The 22,658-nt window shown below is 47.6% G+C and overlaps 1 protein-coding gene across 2 annotated transcripts in view; it reads left to right on the top strand.

Moving 5' to 3' along the window:
• The window catches only part of cep63 (centrosomal protein 63), a 34,236-nt gene extending 12,473 nt beyond the window's left edge, over positions 1–21,763 (top strand). For both annotated transcript variants that reach the window (XM_020476419.2, XM_020476418.2), the window contains 5 exons: positions 2,054–2,251; positions 5,803–5,889; positions 6,039–6,241; positions 6,368–6,746; positions 19,301–21,763. In XM_020476419.2, coding sequence (XP_020332008.2) covers positions 2,054–2,251; positions 5,803–5,889; positions 6,039–6,241; positions 6,368–6,746; positions 19,301–19,474 — 1,041 coding nt within the window. In that variant the 3' untranslated portion in view covers positions 19,475–21,763. The remainder of the gene's footprint in view (positions 1–2,053; positions 2,252–5,802; positions 5,890–6,038; positions 6,242–6,367; positions 6,747–19,300) is intronic.
• The last annotated feature ends 895 nt before the right edge of the window (positions 21,764–22,658 follow it).

Below are 22,658 nucleotides of genomic sequence, written 5' to 3'. Positions count from 1 at the left end.
GGGTCCCACAGTAAGTGGCAGTGACCAGGGTCCCACAGTAAGTGGCATGGACCAGGGTCCCACAGTGGGGTCAGAGGAGGCTCTGTGACTGAGGTGAAACGGGTAAGTGGCAGTGACCAGGGTCCCACAGTAAGTGGCAGTGACCAGGGTCCCACAGTAAGTGGCAGTGACCAGGGTCCCACAGTAAGTGGCATGGACCAGGGTCCCACAGTGGGGTCAGAGGAGGCTCTGTGACTGAGGTGAAACGGGTAAGTGGCATGGACCAGGGTCCCACAGTAAGTGACATGGACCAGGGTCCCACAGTAAGTGGCATGGACCAGGGTCCCACAGTAAGTGGCATGGACCAGGGTCCCACAGTAAGTGGCATGGACCAGGGTCCCACAGTAAGTGGCAGTGACCAGGGTCCCACAGTAAGTGGCAGTGACCAGGGTCCCACAGTAAGTGGCAGTGACCAGGGTCCCACAGTAAGTGGCAGTGACCAGGGTCCCACAGTAAGTGGCAGTGACCAGGGTCCCACAGTAAGTGGCAGTGACCAGGGTCCCACAGTAAGTGGCAGTGACCAGGGTCCCACAGTAAGTGGCAGTGACCAGGGTCCCACAGTAAGTGGCATGGACCAGGGTCCCACAGTAAGTGGCATGGACCAGGGTCCCACAGTGGGGTCAGAGGAGTCGCTCTGTAACTGAGGTGAAATGGGTAAGTGGCATGGACCAGGGTCCCACAGTAAGTGACATGGACCAGGGTCCCACAGTGGGGTCAGAGGAGTCGCTCTGTGACTGAGGTGAAGCGGGTAAAGCAGAGCGTACACTACATGACTTTCAAAGTCCTAACATTGCTGAGCGTCTCACACGAAACAACGTCTTTCCTGTAGTTTTGTTGTCTTGCCAACGTAGTGGTGTGTATACTAAATGATGTGACCGAGACACACACTACAAGATTCTTCACACACTACAAGATTCTTCACTTTGGTCGGGAGGATTCTCCATGCCACCATTCTCCAAGTTAACCTTAACCCTCCTGACCATCCAGACACCTCCTAACCCACCTGACCAACCAGACACCTCCTAACCCTCCTGACCATCCAGACACCTCCTAACCCTCCTGACCATCCAGACACCTCCTAACCCTCCTGACCAACCAGACACCTCCTAACCCTCACACACTACAAGATTCTTCACTTTGGTCGGGAGGATTCTCCATGCCACCATTCTCCAAGTTAACCTTAACCCTCCTGACCATCCAGACACCTCCTAACCCTCACACACTACAAGATTCTTCACTTTGGTCGGGAGGATTCTCCATGCCTCCACGCTGTCTCTCTAAAACAATGATGTGATTACATTGTTAACGTAGCTACAACGAGCTGTGGCAAAAAGTAGCCTCAAATGTTTTCAGTCAGACATTGACACTTGCCATATAGAGTGTAAATACCTAGCCAACATTTTGAATTGAATATCATTGCTTGTGAACTTCAGAGTTGTAACGATTTGACTCTTTGGTTTTTAAAGACGAGTACAAACGCATACCAGTAGTAGTCCTGGCTCCTGCTCCGGATTCTACACCTTCTGGGAGTCGTGATACAACGTCATCATCTCAATGGCTGATCGCTGTTCTCAACACTTGTCGTTGTACATCGCAAACTACAAGAGCATTGTTCCGTGCTGAAGCCCTACCGGACAAACTCAGCCCTGTTCCGTGCTGAAGCCCGAGCAGACAAACTCAACCCTGTTCCGTGCTGAAGCTCCACCAGACAAACTCAACCCTGTTCCGTGCTGAAGCCCTACCGGACAAACTCAACCCTGTTCCGCGCTGAAGCCCGACCAGACAAACTCAACCCTGTTCCGTGCTGAAGCTCCACCAGACAGGAGTATTAAAACATATTTACCTGTACTTAGCCTCTGTCGAAGCTTTCAATAACATTATCTTAAGTCACGATTCGTCCAGTTGTAGCATGCGGTGGTCGTTTTCAGTGGTTGGCCAATAGATGGGAAATACCAGGATGTTTAATGAGTACATAACGACAGGACAGTCCTATTTACATTCCGTTCTATTATAGCTGCGTGAGGAGCTGGCGAGGGCGGAGCAGACGCGCTGCTGGGAGGTGGAGGGCATGAGGAAGGAGGTGTCCCAGATGACCAATGAACTGCACCAGCGTGACATCACCATCGCCACCCTCAGTGGCTCCGCCTCCAGCGTGGAGCGCCAGCTAAGTGGCGAGGTGGAGAGGGCCGAGCGCCGGGCGGCTGAGCTCAAGGTGAGGTCCACCAGGGTGAAAGGAGTCTTAAAGGAAAGATTGTATACAATTACAACAAATAGTAACACTCCTCTTAACGGTCTACCAAGGGGGGGGCTGTCTGTAGAAATCATTAGCCTGTAAATTGCAAGCTATTGTGGACTAGTGATCTCTGGTTACTCTCTTATCTTTCTTCACTTCAGTCCATAAGGTGGCAGTAGTGATAGCATCTGAGCAAATGATGGAGCTACTGTACATGTATACAGTGTATTCAGACCCCTGGACTTTTTCCTCATTTTGTTACTTTACAGCCTTATTAAAAATGTAAAAAATCCTCATCAATCTACATCCCAATACCCCATAATGACATCCCAATACCCCATAATGACATCCCAAAACCCCATAATGACATCACAATACCCCATAATGACATCGCAATACCCCATAATGACATCCCAATACCCCATAATGACATCCCAATACCCCATAATGACATCACAATACCCCCTAATGACATCCCAATACCCCATAATGACATCCCAATACCCCATAATGACATCACAATACCCCATAATGACATCACAATACCCCATAATGACATCGCAATACCCCATAATGACATCGCAATACCCCATAATGACATCGCAATACCCCATAATGACATCGCAATACCCCATAATGACATCGCAATACCCCATATTGACATCGCAATACCCCATAATGACATCGCAATACCCCATAATGACATCGCAATACCCCATAATGACATCGCAATACCCCATAATGACATCACAATACCCCCTAATGACATCCCAATACCCCATAATGACATCGCAATACCCCATAATGACATCACAATACCCCATAATGACATCACAATACCCCATAATGACATCCCAATACCCCATAATGACATCCCAATACCCCATAATGACATCACACTACCCCATAATGACATCCCAATACCCCATAATGACATCCCAATACCCCATAATGACATCCCAATACCCCATAATGACATCCCAATACCCCATAATGACATCGCAATACCCCATAATGACATGACATCGCAATACCCCATAATGACATCGCAATACCCCATAATGACATCGCAATACCCCATAATGACATCGCAATACCCCATAATGACATCGCAATACCCCATAATGACATCGCAATACCCCATAATGACATCGCAATACCCCATAATGACATCGCAATACCCCATAATGACATCGCAATACCCCATAATGACATCGCAATACCCCATAATGACATCGCAATACCCCATAATGACATCGCAATACCCCATAATGACATCGCAATACCCCATAATGACATCGCAATACCCCATAATGACATCGCAATACCCCATAATGACATCGCAATACCCCATAATGACATCGCAATACCCCATAATGACATCGCAATACCCCATAATGACATCGCAATACCCCATAATGACATCGCAATACCCCATAATGACATCGCAATACCCCATAATGACATCGCAATACCCCATAATGACATCGCAACACCCCATAATGACATCGCAACACCCCATAATGACATCGCAACACCCCATAATGACATCGCAACACCCCATAATGACATCGCAATACCCCATAATGACATCGCAATACCCCATAATGACATCGCAATACCCCATAATGACATCGCAATACCCCATAATGACATCGCAATACCCCATAATGACATCACAATACCCCATAATGACATCACAATACCCCATAATGACATCACAATACCCCATAATGACATCACAATACCCCATAATGACATCACAATACCCCATAATGACATCTCAATACCCCATAATGACATCACAGTACCCCATAATGACATCACAGTACCCCATAATGACATCACAGTACCCCATAATGACATCACAGTACCCCATAATGACATCACAGTACCCCATAATGACATCACAGTACCCCATAATGACATCACAGTACCCCATAATGACATCACAGTACCCCATAATGACATCACAGTACCCCATAATGACATCACAGTACCCCATAATGACATCACAATACCCCATAATGACATCACAATACCCCATAATGACATCACAATACCCCATAATGACATCACAATACTCCATAATGACAAAGCAAAAACAGGTTTTTAGAAATGTTAGGAAATTAACAGATTTTTTTTTTTTTAATCATGAACTGAAATAGTATTCAGAACCTTTAACTCTGTTGAAGCACCATTTGCAGCGATGACAGCCTTGAGTCTTCTTGGGTAGGAAGTGCAGCTCAGTTTCCATCTCATTTTGTGGGCAGTGTGCACATAGCCTGTCTTCTCTTGTGAGCCAGGTCTGCCTACAGCGGCCTTTCTCAATGGCAAGACCATGCTCACTGAGTTTGTGCATAGTCAAAGCTTTCCTTAATTTTGAGTCGGTCACAGTGGTCAGCTTTTCTTTCACTGTGTACTATCTGTTGAGGGCCAAATTGTACACAGATGTTTTTACAGAGTTCTGCATGCACAGTCTCAATTTGGTGTTTGTCCCATTTTGTGAATTCTTGGTTGGTGAGCTGACCTCAGACCTCACAACCATAAAGGGCAATGGGTTCTATATCTGATTCAAGTATATTTAGCCAGATCCTTAGTGGGATGACACATTTTATGTTAATTTTGATTGTGTAGAAGGCCCTTCTTGCCTTGTCTCTCAGATCGTTCACAGCTTTGTGGAAGTTACCTGTGGCGCTGATGTTTAGGCCGAGGTATGTATATTTTTTTGTGTGCTCGAGGGCAACAGTGTTTAGCTGGAATTTGTATTTGTGGGCCTGGCAACTGAACCTTTTTTGGAACACCATTATTTTGGTCTTACTGAGATTTACTGTCAGGGCCCAGGTCTGGCAGAATCTGTGCAGAATATCTAGGTGCTGCTGTAGGCCTTCCTTGGTTGGGGACAGAAGCACCAGATCATCAGCAAACAGTAGACATTTGACTTCAGATTCTAGTAGGCTGAGGTCGGGTACTGCAGACTGTTATAGTGCCCTCGCCAATTCATTGATATATATATATATTGAATAGGGTGGGGCTTAAGCTGCATCCCGGTCTCACCCCGCTGGCTAGCTAGCTAATGAATGTACTGAGTTAGCTAAATCATGTTAGCCGCTAATGCTAATCTCAAGTTAGCTGGCTAGCTAGCTAATGAATGTACTGAGTTAGAAAGCTAGCTAATACAGCTTTGCCCGTATAGTGCAGGCACGTGGCAGTGTGAAAATGATTTCAAAACGAGTGCCAGGAAATGGATGGAAATGCAGGAAATAATTTGAGGTTGAAGTCGAATTGAACAGTATAAACCAATCAGAATAGAGAAATTAAAAATCACTTAGAATATATGTGTTGCTAACCTGAGGTAATACACTACTCATAAATCACACTTAGAAATGTTAGTAATAAAAAATAAATAATTATTATAAATTTATAAATAAATTACCAAAATATGAAGAAAGAAATACTGTGATATGATATTTTGGCCATATCGCCAAGCCCTACTTATGCCAGTGGCTCTGTTACTCTATTCCATCCAGGTGACTCAGGTGCAGCTGGAAACTCTGAAGATTGAGAACCAACATCTGAATGATCTGCTGGAGAGAGTGGAGTCGAGGTCTACTATGGTCTGGACCGATTTATACTTCTTTGGAATGTTGTCCAAATCTACTGTATATGTCCCCTTTAGTCCTAATGTATCTTTCATTATCTTTCAATATCTTTCTTGCCCTCTTTTTCAATCTCTCTCCTTCACTCCCCCCTCCCCCCCCTACAGAAAGGGGACCCCTGCCTGGCCTCTCTGAGAGAGAGCTATGTATCGTCTCTGAGTAGCTTGGAGCAGGAGAACAGGCAGATGAGACAGGAGTTGGCGGAGGTGAGAGCTCGCCTGGAGGCCTCTACACAAACCTGGCAGGACAAGCTAGACAGATCCCTGCTACACAACCAGTCCAGGGCCGGTCCACGACAAACACAAGATGGGTAGGCTACAGTAGACAGACAAACACACACACACTGCAGTCTCACTCAGGTCACACAAAGCCTGGTGAATTATGCTTTGTGTTCTTCACTAATGTTTAGTGAACCTCAGTGTTGTTCCTGCTGTAGGAGTGAAGAGGAACTGCAACAGAGACACAGAGAGGAGATCTTAGCCATGGAGGCCAGGATGCAGGAGAACACCTCGCACTACGAAGAGGAGATCCAGCGTCTCCTCCAACAGCTAGAGGCACTCTCTTCCTCCTCCCCTCACAGACACCACGTACAGACCCTGGACCACAGGCCCGTCTCAGCCTCCTCTTCCTCCTCCTCCTCGTCCTGTAGAGAAAGCAGACTAGCCCGGGGGACAGCCTCAGCCCTCGTCTGTGTTCCTAATGGACCTGCACCTCCTGCACCTCTACCTGTCTTTGCACCTGGTGGTGCTGAGGGCCAGTTGTCCAATTCAGAGGAGGCTCTACACCTGCAGGCCAGTCAAGACATACTGAACATGGTGAGGCTACATGTCAGTGACGATTTAGATACACTCACTCTGCCAGACTCATGTGGTTACTATATACAGATGCTCTGTTAAGAAACATGTTAGTCATTTAGCAGACGCTCTTATCCAGAGACAATTACAGACTATTCCTCAGTGAAGCTGCTGTCAAAAAAGTCCGTAAGAAAAGACAAGTGCAGTTGTTAAGCGACTAGGAGACTAGCGTTAAGCGACTAGGAGACTAGCGTTAAGCGACTAGGAGACTAGCGTTAAGCGACTAGGAGACTAACGTTAAGCGACTAGGAGACTAACGTTAAGCGACTAGGAGACCAACGTTAAGCGACTAGGAGACCAACGTTAAGCGACTAGGAGACCAGCGTTAAGCGACTAGGAGACTAACGTTAAGCGACTAGGAGACTAGCGTTAAGCGACTAGGAGACTAACGTTAAGTGTTAGAAATTAGATATGTAGACGGGCGAGTCGGTCAAGGATCGATTCAGAGTGAAGATATCTAGAACAGCGTAATTACGGCTCTCCCGCTAGTTCGTACGGAACTGCAGACAAAGAGACCGTTACAATCAGTACACCACTAATATATAGAACAGAAAGTAGGTTGATTCTGGAAGATCGGATCTTTGGATTGGTTCAGCTGGGGTGTAGTCTGTATTCTTCCGCCATTGGCTCAGTTGTCTGTCCGTCATCGTAGAATCCTCTTCGGGCACACAATGTTCAGCTACAAAGGAGATTATGTGTGTGCGCTGGTTTTGGCAATTAGTGTAATGCGGGAGCTATCCTGTAGGGGACCCCACAGGCTTTACTTTGAGTTGTAGCCCTGTATTTATCAATAGGTTGGTCACCTGCATAAGAAATAGCATTTCTCTACAAAACCCTCTCTTCACGTCTCACCAGAGACGTGACACAACCTAACTGGATCCAGACACAAAGAGAAACTTCTCCCAAGGGGACTATGAAATAAGGCACGGTATTAAACAGAAATAGATATATATGTATTACCATCATGTTCTCCATTCAATCCCACTATGTACTAAGTTGGCTACCAGCCACCTAGGAACTTACAACCCTCATTTAACAGAGCGGAGAACAACAGCTCAAAATAAAAGTAAAATGCTTGTCTACATAAGCCAACTTTTTCCCGCAGGAAAAAGTTGTGATTCCCTCTCTTCACATCTCCAAAGAGATGTGACTTAAACTAGGCAAGTCAGGCGGAATGATCCACTTGCATAACACATACATACATCCCCATAAGGCAACAGCAGATATAATGTAAACCTAATAGGCACTCTCCTCCTCATCCTCGAATTCAAGTAGGTCTTTATCCAGCAGAGGAAACATCTGGGAAGGGGAGGAAGGGTCAATAGCTCTAGAGATAACCCTAGTGGTAAGGGAACGGATGCATGGAATGCAACAGCATCCACAGAGAACTAAAATGGCAGCGAACACCGAAATGGATACCAAAATGGAGGACACCAGGGTTTTATATTTACCAAACGCACTCATCCAGGAGTCCCACATCGAGGTATCCATCCCAGAATGAGATTTCACTTTACCATTAAGCGTCCGCAGACCTTCTAGGGCTATGGTCAAGCTACCATCGGAGGCTGTGTTATTAGGGATGAAAGTACAACACTGGTCACCAAACATAGAGCAAACTCCGCCCTTCTCAGAGAGTAACATATCAATGGCAATACGATTTTGGAAAGCCATCAGGCTGGTTGCAGCCAGTTGACCATGTACTGCTTCAAAACCCTGCTGAGTCCAGTTGCCTAGTCTTTGGACGTTGTAATGTATATAGTTAATACGATCAACATTCTTGTTAATTGTGCACCACCAACAGATGGATGATTCAAACCCTGCAGCTACCTGATCTATTAACTTATACTCATCAGGCACTCCCCTAGGGACTCCGATAGCGTCTATGTAGGAGGGGTCTCCACTAGATGGGGTGGTGTCTCTCCTGGAACGTCCCCTATATCCGGGATTCACTCCCTGGGTCCGCAGAACAAGGTCCTCGGCTCCTATAGGGTAGATAGAAACAGGCAACAAGAGAGTAACAAGTGCACAGCGTCCAGTACTGTTGGAGGGTAACTTATCAAACAGGACTGTGCTACCACACCACCACCACACATCTGCTCTGGATATTGACCTTAGGCTCCCCTTAATATTAACTGTATCCAGACACCAATCCGCAGGGATCCATCCCACCTCGGTTCCTCCTCCCGTCATATTGACACAAGTAAAATTTGCCCTTGCAACCTGGTTGGAAAACACTGGGTTCCTAGTGGTGAATTTAGTAACCGGATAGACCTCATCCCAGGCAGTACAATTATCCCTGGGGTTATCTGTAGTCATAAGAGGGATTAGACATGCTAGAGTCACTACTGCTGGGACAATGCGGAGCAATGGACGAGCTCCCATGCACACCACACAACTCTGCCTGGTGGTATTTGCAGCTTCCTCGGTCAACAATAGCCAATTATTGGAAAAACCTGAGACTCCTGTGGCTGTTAAAATTACATCTTCCGGACTTTTAAGCCTGGATATTGCCTCCACCGGGCCAAACAGTGGGGATGACGGGGACCCTTTTACGGGTGTGGTCATGTCATTCCTTACTGTAACCGAAGTCGGTTTAGGATTATTAGTCACGCAAATTCGCCACAACCAATATCTGACCCCGGAATTCCCTGGGGCCAGTATGAAATCATAACACCCTAAGGGCTGGCCCCCTGGCCTAACAGTAAGTTTCAGTCCCGTATTTGTCTTAGTTAAAGTCAGTCGCTTCCGCCATTTCACTGCCCCCTCGTCTGTGGTCCAGTCTTCCCACCCATTACCTGTCTCCCCCACCAAATTCCTCCAAGACCAATCGCCAACCTTCCCTAATGTCATATACCAGACGTGTCCGGCAAACCAGAGTGCACTGGTCCCCGCCTGTTCCCTCCCCTTTAGCCTAGAGTACCCTAAAGTCCCCCAAGGGATGTTAATGATATTAGTTGCGTTTGCGGGGACGCAAACGGTCGTGCTCCGTATGTCGTTGGCCTTACAATCAGTGTCAGGGGTGGTGGAATGCCTCTTGCACAAATTATTGGTCAGTTCTATATGTGCCATGGATGTGGTCAGGTTGGATGACCCATTAGAGGGTCCTATATCTGCTTGTGATGTAGGTGTATGATGCTCTAATACCCACAGGAGAATCCCCATGGAAACTCCTGTGACTACAATAGAAATAACAAACACGGGGCCCGATATCCCCAATCTCGTCCAGGGATAGCCCCTATCTCTGGACGACCTGTTAGTTGGTGTGGTGGGGAGCTGCTCCCACATCCTCACCAACTAAGGGTTCTGTGGTTGTAATCAAATGTAGGTCGCTCAAATCGACCCTGACTTCAGTCAGAGTTCTAGAAGGAGTCGGTGCTGGTGTACAATGAGTCAAGTGGTGCCAAGGTGCGCCCGATTTACCTTTGACCTGGACTGAGTGTGAAGTAACCTCCTTCACTTCGTACGGTCCAGTCCACCTGGGATCCGCCCACTTTCTTTTGTGGACCTTGATCCTTACCCAATCGCCGACCTTTACCCTCAGTTGCTCCGGATCTCCCGTCAGCTCCCCCTCATGGACTTTGTGTATCTGTTTGGAAAGAGCTGCGGACAGTTCCGTCAATTTTCTTACATAGTCAGTCATACCTATCTGGTGTACAGCAAGAGGGGGCATATATGACCTCCCTCTCTTGGTGGACCTGGCATTACTCTTCCTGTCATTATTTCGTGGGGTGAGAGATGAGTCCCTGCCCCAGGTGATGACCTCATGGCCATCAACGCCAGTGGCAGGGCCTCCACCCATGTCAGTTTTGTACCAGCACACACTTTGGCTATCTTACACTTAAGAGATTGGTTGCAGCGCTCCACAAGGCCTTGGGCCTGCGGCTTATACACGGAACCAAACCTCTCCTCCACGGAACCAAACCTCTCCCACCTGTCCCAGGTGTTTGTTTGCGAAGTGGGACCCATTGTCGCTTCGGATATGTCTAGGGACCCCATATCTAGGTATGAGTTCTGTCTGTAGCCACTTAATGACCGTTATCCCATCCTCCTTAGCTGTTGGAATTGCTTTTACCCATCTAGAGAATCTATCTACCATTACTAGCAAATATCTCTTCCCGTTCTTTACATTGTCTTCTCCCATGTCTGTATAGTCTATACTGATGTCTTGGAAACATGCGTTTGGCACCGGGTAGGCCCCCATTGGGGTTTGGTAGGGCTTCTTTGGATTGTGGCTTCCACATATGTTGCATTCGTCACAGAATAAATCTGTCATGTCCTTCATGTGGGGGTGCCACCATATGTATGAAACCTTCTGTAAAGTTCTGAGTTTCCCTTCATGAGTGGGTCCATGGGCTTCCCTTAACAGTTCTGGACAGAGATTAGCCGGAGCCACCAGTCGGCCATCATGGCATCTCCATATTCCATCTGGTCCCTTAGAGCCTCCCTTCTGTGTCCAAACCGAATGTTCGTAAGGGCCTGCCTCTTCCTGTAGTTCTAGTATGTGTTGGCTTGTCAATTCAGTCCTTGCCGGTGCTATCCCGAGCACCATCTGTCGGGGGCTGTATCCTCCTGCGGCCTTGGCTGCCAGGTCTGCGGCATCATTTCCTTGATTGATTCTGCTGGTCAGTCTTTGGTGGCCTCGGCATTTCATTATGGCCACTGTCTTTGGTAAGGCATGCATCAAACGTTCCATTTGGGCTCAGTGCTTGATGGGTAGGTTACCTGTGGTGGTAAAGTTGCGCCTAACCCATTGTGGTCCATCTATGTGCACTGCTCCGTGTGCGTATGCCGAGTCTGTGTAAATGTTTACAGTTTTTCCTTCGGCTTTCTCTAGAGCTTGAGTCAAAGCCACAATTTCCGCAAGTTGTGCCGATGCTGGCTGGGGGATAATTCCTGATTCCAACGTGACATGTGTTTTGTCATGCAGCTGCTGTACGACCGCATAGGCAGCTACGTTTCCTGTGTCTCCCTTGTAGCAACATCCGTCTGTGTACAGCCATAGGTCTGGAGATGTCAGTGGTTCATTTTCCAGGTCTGGTCTCAGTTTGAGCTCTTGTGCTGCCCTCTCTTGGCAGGAGTGTGCTAGGCCATCTTCTGCGGTGAGTGCATCTGCCATGTTCTTGTCGGTGTTCACAAAAGTGATGTGTGACTGGGTGCATTTGTTCTGGATTTTGTTTTTTCTGTCCGCACTGAAGGTAAATTCTTTGCTGATGAGGTATGCTGCCACCCCGTGGTGGGTGTGTATTTGCATCTTGTGGCACATTACCAGATGGGCTGTCTTCTCAATCGCCTTGGCTACCGCCGCAACGTATCTGGAACAGGCGGTCTGGCCGGTTTCAATGTGGTCAAGTTTTGAAGAGTGGTACATGAGTACTCTTCTCTCCCCCTCATGTTTCTGAAAAAGGACGGCGGATGCAAAGCCTTCCTTTTCAGAAACATCCAGGTGAAATGTTTTACCGTAGTCTGGTGCCGTGAGAGCAGCAGCCACAGACAGGTCAGTCTTCAGGAGCCCAAACGCCGTTGAAGCTTCAGGAGTCCATGTAAGTGGGGCCTGTAGGTTTCTTGGGCCAGCTTCTCGAACAATTTCTCTCAGAGGTTCAGTTCTTTCAGTATAGTCTGGGATGTGAGTACGGCTGTATCCCGTCAACCCCAGGAAAGAGAGCATTCCTGAAACAGTAATGGGCCTGGGATGATATAGGATTGAGTCTCGGTGTGATTTTGAGAGTCCGGCCCCCTCGCTTGAGATTTCCCTTCCCAGGAACAGAACGGTTCGTCTGCATGATTGGACTTTTGACATCTTGACTTTGTAGCCTTTGACTGCCAGAAAGTCTAACAGGGTTTTAGTCATTTCTAGACAGAGGTCTGAGGTGGGAGCCCCCAGCAACAGGTCGTCTACGTATTGTATGAGTATCACTCCTTCTGGGATTTTCAGTTCTGCCAGGTGAGTCTTCAGAATATAATTGAAGATTCCCGGGGAAGAAGTGTAACCTTGGGGAAGTACGGAATAGGTAAATTGCTGATTCTCGTAGGTAAAGGCAAAAAGTGGCTGGGAAGCCTCATCCAATGGGATGCTGAAAAAGGCATTGGCCAAGTCCAATACGGTGAAATACCGATGTTTGGGTGACAGGTTGCTCAGTATGATGTGTGGGTCTGGAACAGGGAGATCGATGGGTGTGGTAACTTCATTTACAGCCCGGAAATCCTGCACCATCCGGTATGTTTCTCCTCCTGCCTTCAGAACAGGAAGTATGGGGGTGTTCCAGAGTGATAGAGTCCTGTATATGCACCCAGCTTCCAGTAGGCCTTCGATAGTGGGTCTTATCCCCTCTGTCTGTTCTTGCTTCAGTCGATATTGGGTTCGAAATATTGGTACTTGTGCCGGATTGGTTAGGGTAATGCACACTGGTTGGACCTGTAACTTTCCCACGTCAAATGGTGTGGTTGTCCATATTGCTTTGTCTATGGAGTCCAAGACAGCAGGGGAGGAAGGGTGATCAGAATATGGTTTCCCGTGATGCCTGGGGAGAGTGAGGCGCTCAGGCTGGCACTGTTCTTCAGTGTCCACCATAGTCAGACGCCACATCTCTTCGGTGGTTGCCTTCAACAGGCCTGGTGTACTAGTCGCTTCCCAAGTGAGTTTCGAGGCCCTTTTTATCATTGGACCCAGACTTCGGGCCTCATGTCCATTCCCTACTGTGAGGGTCACGTGTGGAGCAGAGTCGGGTCCCAGTTGATACCAAGGTTTAATATGGTGTGGGAATATGACTGGGGCTGCCACCCCCTCAGGGCCGCACACGATGGTAAGGCAGCGTATGTTTGGGGTAAGATGCATCATGTTTTCATCCCAATCTTGTGTGTACGGCGTGTCTTCGTCGTCAGTGACGTTGAGAGTGCAGTGCAACTCAGCCTGTGGTGTCTTATAGGGATGGAAGGTATATATTAGCTTCCTCCATTGGTTGAATTGAAATTGGATGGCAGGAGTTCCAGGTCCAGATGGTAGGCATTTGAGCCAGTAAACCTCCTGTGTGGTGGATAGAGCAGGTGCGGGCAGAATTGGGAGCATCAGGATTCGGGCCCTTGGCGGTGGATCGAGCGCGACCTCCACACCTGACTCAGTTAGGTAGATTGCGCATCCTAACTTACAGAGTAGGTCTCGACCTAGTAGGTTGATTGGGCAATTTGGACAATATAGGAATTGGTGTTTCAAACTGGAAGGGCCCCACTGGAACAATAGTGGAGTAGTTTTGTATTGATCTTCAGGATTTCCTGAAACCCCCACCACCTTTACCTTGTCTGAAGAGAGGGGTTGATGAGAATTGATGGCGGAATATGTACATCCAGTGTCCACAAGGAACCTGTGGGTGACCCCTTGTACTACACATGTAATAGTGGGTTCCGTGTGGACAGAGAATTGTTGGCCATCTAACCCAACTGGTGGTGGTGGGCAGCCTCATTCCCATGGGGGGTATCCCTCGGACATCCCCTGGAAGGTGGGACCGGTAGGGGGCGCTGGGTTGTAGGCTGGTTGATATCCCTGGGTAGGGGCTGGTGGATATCCCTGGGTAGGGGCTGGTGGATATCCCTGGGTAGGGGCTGGTGGATATCCCTGGGCAGGGGCTGGATACCTTGGGGCCCCTCTTCCCCGTTGTCCACCTCTCCTCCCTCTGTAGGCCAAGTATGACTGGCGCTGCTGTGAGAGGGGAGCAGGGCAGATCCTTGCATAATGCCCTTCTTGGTAGCAATTGTAGCAATTTCTTCTAGCTTGCGGCGGTCCCCCCCATGTCGGTCCAGATGGGTTAGAAAATCCAGGCTGGGTGTAACCCTCATATCCGTAGTTGGCTCCTGGATTTGGAGGGGCGGCGTATACGACCGGTGCCTGTGCGGGGGTCGGTGGTGCTGGAGCGGCCACCAACATCTGGTTCATGGTCTGAGTCACAATCTTGGCTATATCAGTGGGTTCCTCCGCCACCATTTGCTTTTTTGGCTTTGCGGTCTTTTGGGCCTCATTCAATTGTAATTTGAGCAGTTGGAGTTGCAGCGACTGAACTTGTGAATCAGCCGTGCCTTTGTCTTTGTTGTATTGAGAGATGTGATGGTGGACATGGGAGTTGAATTGGGCAGTGGGCAAGGCCATCAGCCCCACTGTGGCCCTAAGCTTGGTTTTCACTTCTATGGGTGTCCCATTCACCACCATCTCCTTCCACATGCTGAGAGTGGTTCCGCTCTGGTCATGGGGTTCAATGTGGACTGACCTCCAGGTGGTCTTGGCCCTATCTAGGTATTGAGCTGCCTGCTCCCCGTCTTCCATGGCAAAAGAGGTAAGGGTTGCATAATTTTTCTCGGTGGGATATGCCCTTCTGAGCTCATTCCACAGTGATACTCTGTATTTCTCAGGTTCTGTTGCTGACCCCAATTTTCCCAGTCCTGCTGTGTTTATTAGGGCATTCATGGTCGTGTAGTCGGTTGACCTAGCCAATAAGGCCTTCGTGTCCCCCAAGGCAAGCCGGACCCCGGAAGTTAGGGACTGAAGCTGAAGCAGCCAGGCTGAGGCACCCCCATGTAAGCTCGGGAGCTGTTCCATCAGGGCCGTTAAATCTTGCATCTTCCAGGCAACGTATTCCTCTCGGTGCGTTGTGTCGTCCATCCTGAGTGGCATTTGATACGGCCCATGTTGTCTTTGGGCTTCTTCTTCTCCTCCTCTCCTTTGTCTGGCTATGATGCGCCTCGACCGTCTTACTGCCGTTTCAACGGGGGTTGATTTTCCCTTAAAAACTCCTTGTATCAGGACTATTTCACCCGTTTCTTCTGCGACTTCTTCCATGAGTTTCAGTTGGCTTTCTGCCTCCCATACACCTGCAGCCGTGAGGGGAACGTCTTCCTCTGTCTCCTCTTGTGGTTCCATATCATCTCCTTCCTGTTCTTCCGGTTCGCTGAAAGACATTAAATTTTCTTCTTGTCGGCGGCCACTTGTGAAATACTCCTTACTAATATCGCTCCTTGGTTCCCCTCTATGTTCTCTGGATGTGCAGGAGGTTGGGGTTCCCCTCCCCTCTGACTTCAAGCTGCTCCCGTTGCCCCCTGCTCCATCTATGAATGGATTCCTCGTGTGGCCACTGGGGCGGAGCTGTTCTCACATAGATCGAGGGGCATGCATGTCAGATGGCCCTGGTGTGCACCTTTGTGCACCCCCTGGTGTGGAGTAACCCTGTGGGCCAGGCTTTAATTCTTCACACTCCAGGTGGCCCCCTGTGATCAACGTATCCCCTTGGAGTACTCCTTCTTTTACAAGGAACACAGGGGCCTGTGTTGACGCGGGCCTGGCCCTTTTCCCCTTATCAGTATAAGGTGGAGGCAAATTTGATAGGACTGGGTAAAGGGGTCGGGTCGTTGAGGGCACATGTGTTGGCGGGGCAGAGGGAAATGGATTTGGCGCCATCTCCTGGTGGTGGTCCGTCTGCTCATCTTCCCCTTGTGAGGGAGTGGCCACCCCCATCATTTCCGTTTTTTTATTCAGTTGTGCTCTTAGCGCCTCTTCGATGGCCCAAGTTCCTATCTTCAGTTCCACTTCTGCCCTTTCTCTCTGTTTAGTCCCTTTTTTCTTAAATACGTGATTTTTGTTCTTTTCTACTTCCTTGTCTCTGGCCTCCTGCAACGTCCCTCTCAACTCACATTCCATTGTTTTCAGCTGGGCCCCTGTTGGTGGCCCCCCTCCTAGATAACCTGCTTGTGTCCATCTTAACTTCAATCCCTCCCAAACTTTCTTTATAGGCTTCCATTGTTCCTGTCCCCCGGATCTATATTCTATTTTTTGTTCTAGGAACTCATTAAACCTCAGCTTTGGAGTATTGGGGGTCGCCATTGTGAATTTGCTTTAAACGTAATTTAATTTAATTCAATCGGAATTTAATCGTAGTTTTAATCGAAATTCTCTCCTTCTATCTGAATATAGTTAGCATATACTTCGCCCGACGTTGATTAATACCCACGATGTATTCGAAGAGACACTACTGCTCGTACTCTGCCTTATCTCAGAGCTTCTCCTTCGTATATTCAGGTTGAGAAAAAACGCATGGGTTTGTATAGCATTATGGAGCGCACAACCAAGGGATCTATTCGACTATTTAGTCTCAATATTTAAATATTATATTCAGATATTATTTCAAATATACATCAGTCATTTCGTTCCTGATTATACATTTAACACAAAAGTCATAGGTACATACAATATAGAAGTTTCGGATTTATCCAATACCCCTTATTATAATTCTATCTCTCTCCCTCTATCTAACCACCAACAATCTTAATGGAAACAATTACAACCACATTGCATTTTAATATAAACAGTTACAAATAGACAAAACAAGACAAAACAACACGTTATATCTCTGACCCCTGAAAGCCGATCCTTATCAGTGAATTTCTATCAGACTGAGCCGTACCGGGTCGCGGGATAAAATTACAATTTATCCCCTCGGCGCCAGATTTAATGAATAGTAATTAACTACCCCCTTACTGATCTCTATTCCTGATCCCTATCGAGCTGACCCCTATCAGAATTATTACACATGTCCGACCCCTATCGGTGAATCTCTATCAGACTGAGCCGTACCGGGTCGCGGGATAAAATTACAATTTATCCCCTCGGCGCCAGATTTAATGAATAGTAATTAACTACCCCCTTACTGATCTCTATTCCCGACCCCTATCGGAACTATCCAGGCCTTAAAAGTGATCACTCATCATTGAAAGCTAGCAGACTGTGCTGACCGGGTCACGGGTCACAAAATTACAATTTATCCCCTCGGCGCCAGATTTAATGAATAGTATTTAGCTATCCCCTTACTGATATCTCATCAATGATTTATATCACACCGGCCGTCGCCGGTTCGTTAGTACATATGTTCACAACACTGTTCTTTCGACTCGTCAGCAAATTATAAATTTACACAAGAATTCATACTTATTCGGAAAAACTGATCAAAATTTAGACAGACTATACGACAATATGCAAAGTTTGATTTAACAGGCTTTGCTTACCTTTTTATGGTGCACCTTGAGATCAGTTTCCCGAGTTGAGCAGAATTGTTGTCCTCCCCCGAAAGTGTTCACCCGTCCTCCGTGAACCATCCTTTCACCAACTCGCCCTCTCACACCCAAATCAACTCACTTCGACTGGATCGTTAGTAAACTATCCTCTGCCTACCAAGTTCTGTTAGAAATTAGATATGTAGACGGGCGAGTCGGTCAAGGATCGATTCAGAGTGAAGATATCTAGAACAGCGTAATTATGGCTCTCCCGCTAGTTCGTACGGAACTGCAGACAAAGAGACCGTTACAATCAGTACACCACTAATATATAGAACAGAAAGTAGGTTGATTCTGGAAGATCGGATCTTTGGATTGGTTCAGCTGGGGTGTAGTCTGTATTCTTCCGCCATTGGCTCAGTTGTCTGTCCGTCATCGTAGAATCCTCTTCGGGCACACAATGTTCAGCTACAAAGGAGATTATGTGTGTGCACTGGTTTTGGCAATTAGTGTAATGCGGGAGCTATCCTGTAGGGGACCCCACAGGCTTTACTTTGAGTTGTAGCCCTGTATTTATCAATAGGTTGGTCACCTGCATAAGAAATAGCATTTCTCTACATAAGCGACTAGGAGACTAACGTTAAGCGACTAGGAGACTAACGTTAAGCGACTAGGAGACTAACGTTAAGCGACTAGGAGACTAACGTTAAGCGACTATGAGACTAGCGTTAAGCGACTATGAGACTAGCGTTAAGCGACTATGAGACTAACGTTAAGCGACTAGGAGACTAACGTTAAGCGACTAGGAGACTAACGTTAAGCGACTAGGAGACTAACGTTAAGCGACTAGGAGACTAACGTTAAGCGACCAGGAGACTAACGTTAAGCGACTAGGAGACTAACGTTAAGTGACTAGGAGAGACTAGGAGACTAACGTTAAGCGACTAGGAGACTAACGTTAAGCGACTAGGAGACTAACGTTAAGCGACTAGGAGACTAACGTTAAGCGACTAGGAGACTAGCGTTGAGCGACTAGGAGACTAGCGTTGAGCGACTAGGAGACTAGCGTTGAGCGACTAGGAGACTAACGTTAAGCGACTAGGAGACTAGCGTTAAGCGACTAGGAGAATAATGCTGATATAGTGAGGAGTAAAATATAATGTGATGTTAGTCAAAGTTGATGATGATGTTAACAGGCAGATTTTTAGTATTATACAGGATATAATTATTTCAGCATAAGGCCTTTCTGGGGACCAGTCTCCTTTTCAGTCTTCAGTTAGTACGGCAATATAATACAGTGTCTAGGGTTTCAAATCTTTCTCCAAATTCCCAGAATTCCCAGTTGGAGGATTTCTTGCTTATTCCCTCCAGATTCCTGGAATCTTCCAGCCGTGATTTTAAAAAAGAATTTTAAAAAACATTTAAATGGTCATTTGAGGAAAGTTACCGGAATTGCGCAACCTTAGTGTCTAATACTTCCTGTTCTCCAGGAACGCTGTGTGGCTTCCCCTGCTGGCTCGGTGGCTTCCCGGTACCTGGAGGAGGAGAACCTGCGCTCCCAGGAGCTGCTCCAGAGACTAGACGCTCACATCCAGGGCATGAGACAGGACAATGTCAGGACCGTTTCTAAATACCTGGGCCATCCAGACACCTCCCAACCTTAACCTTCCTGACCATCCAGACACCTCCCAACCTTAACCTTCCTGACCATCCAGACACCTCCTAACCTTCCTGAACAACCAGACGCCTCCTAACCTTAACCTTCCTGACCATCCAGACGCCTCCTAACCTTAACCCTCCTGACCATCCAGACACCTCCCAACCTTAACCCTCCTGACCAACCAGACACCTCCTAACCCTCCTGACCAACCTTAACCCTCCTGACCAACCAGACACCTCTTGACAAACCAGACTCCTCCTAACCTTAACCCTCCTAACCCTTCTGACCATCCAGACACCTCCTAACCCTCCTGTCCATCCAGACACCTCCTAACCCTCCTGTCCATCCAGACTCCTCCTGACCTTAACCCTCCTGACCAACCAGACACCTCCTAACCTTAACCCTCCTGACCAACCAGACACCTCCTAACCTTAACCCTCCTGACCAACCAGACACCTCCTAACCCTCCTGACCAACCAGACACCTCCTAACCCTCCTGACCATCCAGACACCTCCTAACCTTAACCCTTCTGACCATCCAGACACCTCCTAACCCTCCTGTCCATCCAGACACCTCCTGACCTTAACCCTCCTGACCAACCAGACACCTCCTAACCTTAACCCTCCTGACCAACCAGACACCTCCTAACCTTAACCCTCCTGACCAACCAGACACCTCCTAACCCTCCTGTCCATCCAGACTCCTCCTAACCCTCCTGACCAACCAGACACCTCCTAACCTTAACCCTCCTGACCAACCAGACACCTCCTAACCCTCCTGACCAACCAGACACCTCCTAACCCTCCTGACCAACCAGACACCTCCTAACCCTCCTGACCATCCAGACACCTCCTAACCCTCCTGACCATCCAGACACCTCCTAACCCTCCTGACCATCCAGACTCCTCCTAACCTTAACCCTCCTGACCATCCAGACACCTCCTAACCCTCCTGACCATCCAGACCCCTCCTAACCCTCCTGTCCATCCAGACACCTCCTAACCCTCCTGTCCATCCAGACACCTCCTAACCCTCCTGTCCATCCAGACACCTCCTAACCCTCCTGACCATCCAGACTCCTCCTGACCTTAACCCTCCTGTCCATCCAGACACCTCCTAACCCTCCTGTCCATCCAGACACCTCCTAACCCTCCTGTCCATCCAGACTCCTCCTAACCTTAACTGCAAATAGCTGACCAGACAGACAGCTCACCTCTGGAGTCGTCACCAGATATGTTCCACTGACTGACCGACTGACCGACCACCAGGTTTCTCTAGTTCTAGGAGTATTAGTGAGGCAGTTCTCTGGCTTTCTGTGTCTCTTCAGACGGACCTTTTGGACCGACCAACCCACCCACCAGAGTCCAGGTTTCTCTAGTTCTAGGAGTATTAGTGAGGCAGTTCTCTGGCTTTGTGTGTCTCGACAGATGGACCTGTTGGAAAGATACACTGTAAATGTGACCGGTGACAGTTTGTTGGAGAGTTCACGTGTGTGATTTAGTCCAGGGTAGTTTAGGTGTGTCTCTGAACCCACTGACTCAAATCTACAGTGTCGTCGTGTGAGTTAGCGCCTCTGTAAAGCACTTTAGAAACGTATTGCTAAGCCGAGTTAGTGGTGCTTAGATTCGTCCTTGACAATCTCCTTCCTTTTGTACCCGTTTCGCCGTCTGTTTTTATGGATGTGGAATGTGTTTTTGGCGGTGCTGTAGCAGTCATTGTTTTTATTGACAGTTTGCCTCCTGTGATATCATCCATAGAAACCCAAGATGGAATGTAACTATGTTTGTAAACATAGAAATATATATATATATTTTTTTTTATATTCAAAACTTCATTCTTCAATGGCTCCAGATGCTGTCTCATTTGTTGACGAGAACATGGTACATCTTCTCTCTCAGTCAGCAGTGTGTGGGCGGGGTCTCTCTCCTCAGGGTTAAGGTGTGACTGCATCCCTCCCTGAGAGAGGGAGAGAGGGAATAAAAAATCATCTGTTAGTGCCAGAAAATCTGTCATCCTCTCTGTGATTCTGTGACGGTTCCACAAGGTCCCAGCGACATCTCTCAGTAGAGGGTTAACATGGTAGAACGAACAGAGGGAGGGAGGGGTGTCCTTGGCTCTCGACCCTTTCCCACAACACACACACAAAAAAGGCCCATAGCACTCTGGTTAAAAGTAGTGCACTATATGGGGAAATAGGGTGCAATATTAGGATGTACCCGGGTGTTTGTGGGAATGAAATAAAGACAAAATATTAATATACCAAAATAAATGTCTTATGTTTTGAGGAATGTATTCTTATGTGTTTTCTGTTCCATCCTTTTTGTGGATTAGGGACGTGTGTGTTCAGGAAATATATATCGCTTCGTTCTCCAGTCTTCATTCCAGAAGTCTTTCATATTGGTATTTAGTAACCGTGGTTACTGGGGCTGTCAGGCCCAACAAACTGGAGAGTGGAACTTGGCAGAGCAAACCTCTTGCTTAGCTACTCTCTATGCTGAAGCAGAGGAGAGCGAAGGCTTACGTCCTAAATTGCACCCTATTTTAGCGTCGTAAGGGTCAAAAGTAGTGCCCTATATAGGGAATAGGGTTCCATGTTGGACGAACACAGGGTTTTGACGGATGAGGATTCTTTCAAGGGGCCTGGAGTAAGGGAAGAATTAGCTAAGCCTAATTTTACCACCTGCCTACGGATTTCTGGTTAAGATACACAACAGATAAAGACGCAGATCACAGTAGTTCTATGACCTAGCTACCCAAGGATGAATAGGATGTAGCTTCAACGTTTCAGTAGTTCCATGACCTAGCTACCTAAGGATGAATAGGATGTAGCTTCAACGTTTCAGTAGTTCCATGACCTAGCTACCTAAGGACGAATATGATAAAGCTTCAACGTAACTAAAGATGCAATAGAACGAGCCTGCATGCCGGTCTGTTTCTGCTCTCTTGTCATTGACAGACAGACAGTTATTCATTGCCATGCCAAGCTGTCCATGAGGAGTTGGCAAAGGAACAAAAACAGACAGGCTCTCAGGCTACAATAGAGCAAATAGTACATAAAGTTGAATGAACAAAATGTTTTGTTGTGTTAGCGCTAGCTGGGGTACTACGGACTGGGACAGTGTTCTTGCTGTACAACAATAAGCTGAACTGAACTGCTCTTCTGAAAGCCACCAACAGAGGGCGCTGT

The sequence above is a fragment of the Oncorhynchus kisutch genome, linkage group LG4 (assembly GCF_002021735.2).
Source record: "Oncorhynchus kisutch isolate 150728-3 linkage group LG4, Okis_V2, whole genome shotgun sequence".
Lineage (NCBI taxonomy): Eukaryota > Metazoa > Chordata > Actinopteri > Salmoniformes > Salmonidae > Oncorhynchus > Oncorhynchus kisutch.
The sequence above is the reverse complement of the archived record's forward strand: the minus strand, read 5'-3'. Positions and strand labels throughout refer to the sequence as shown.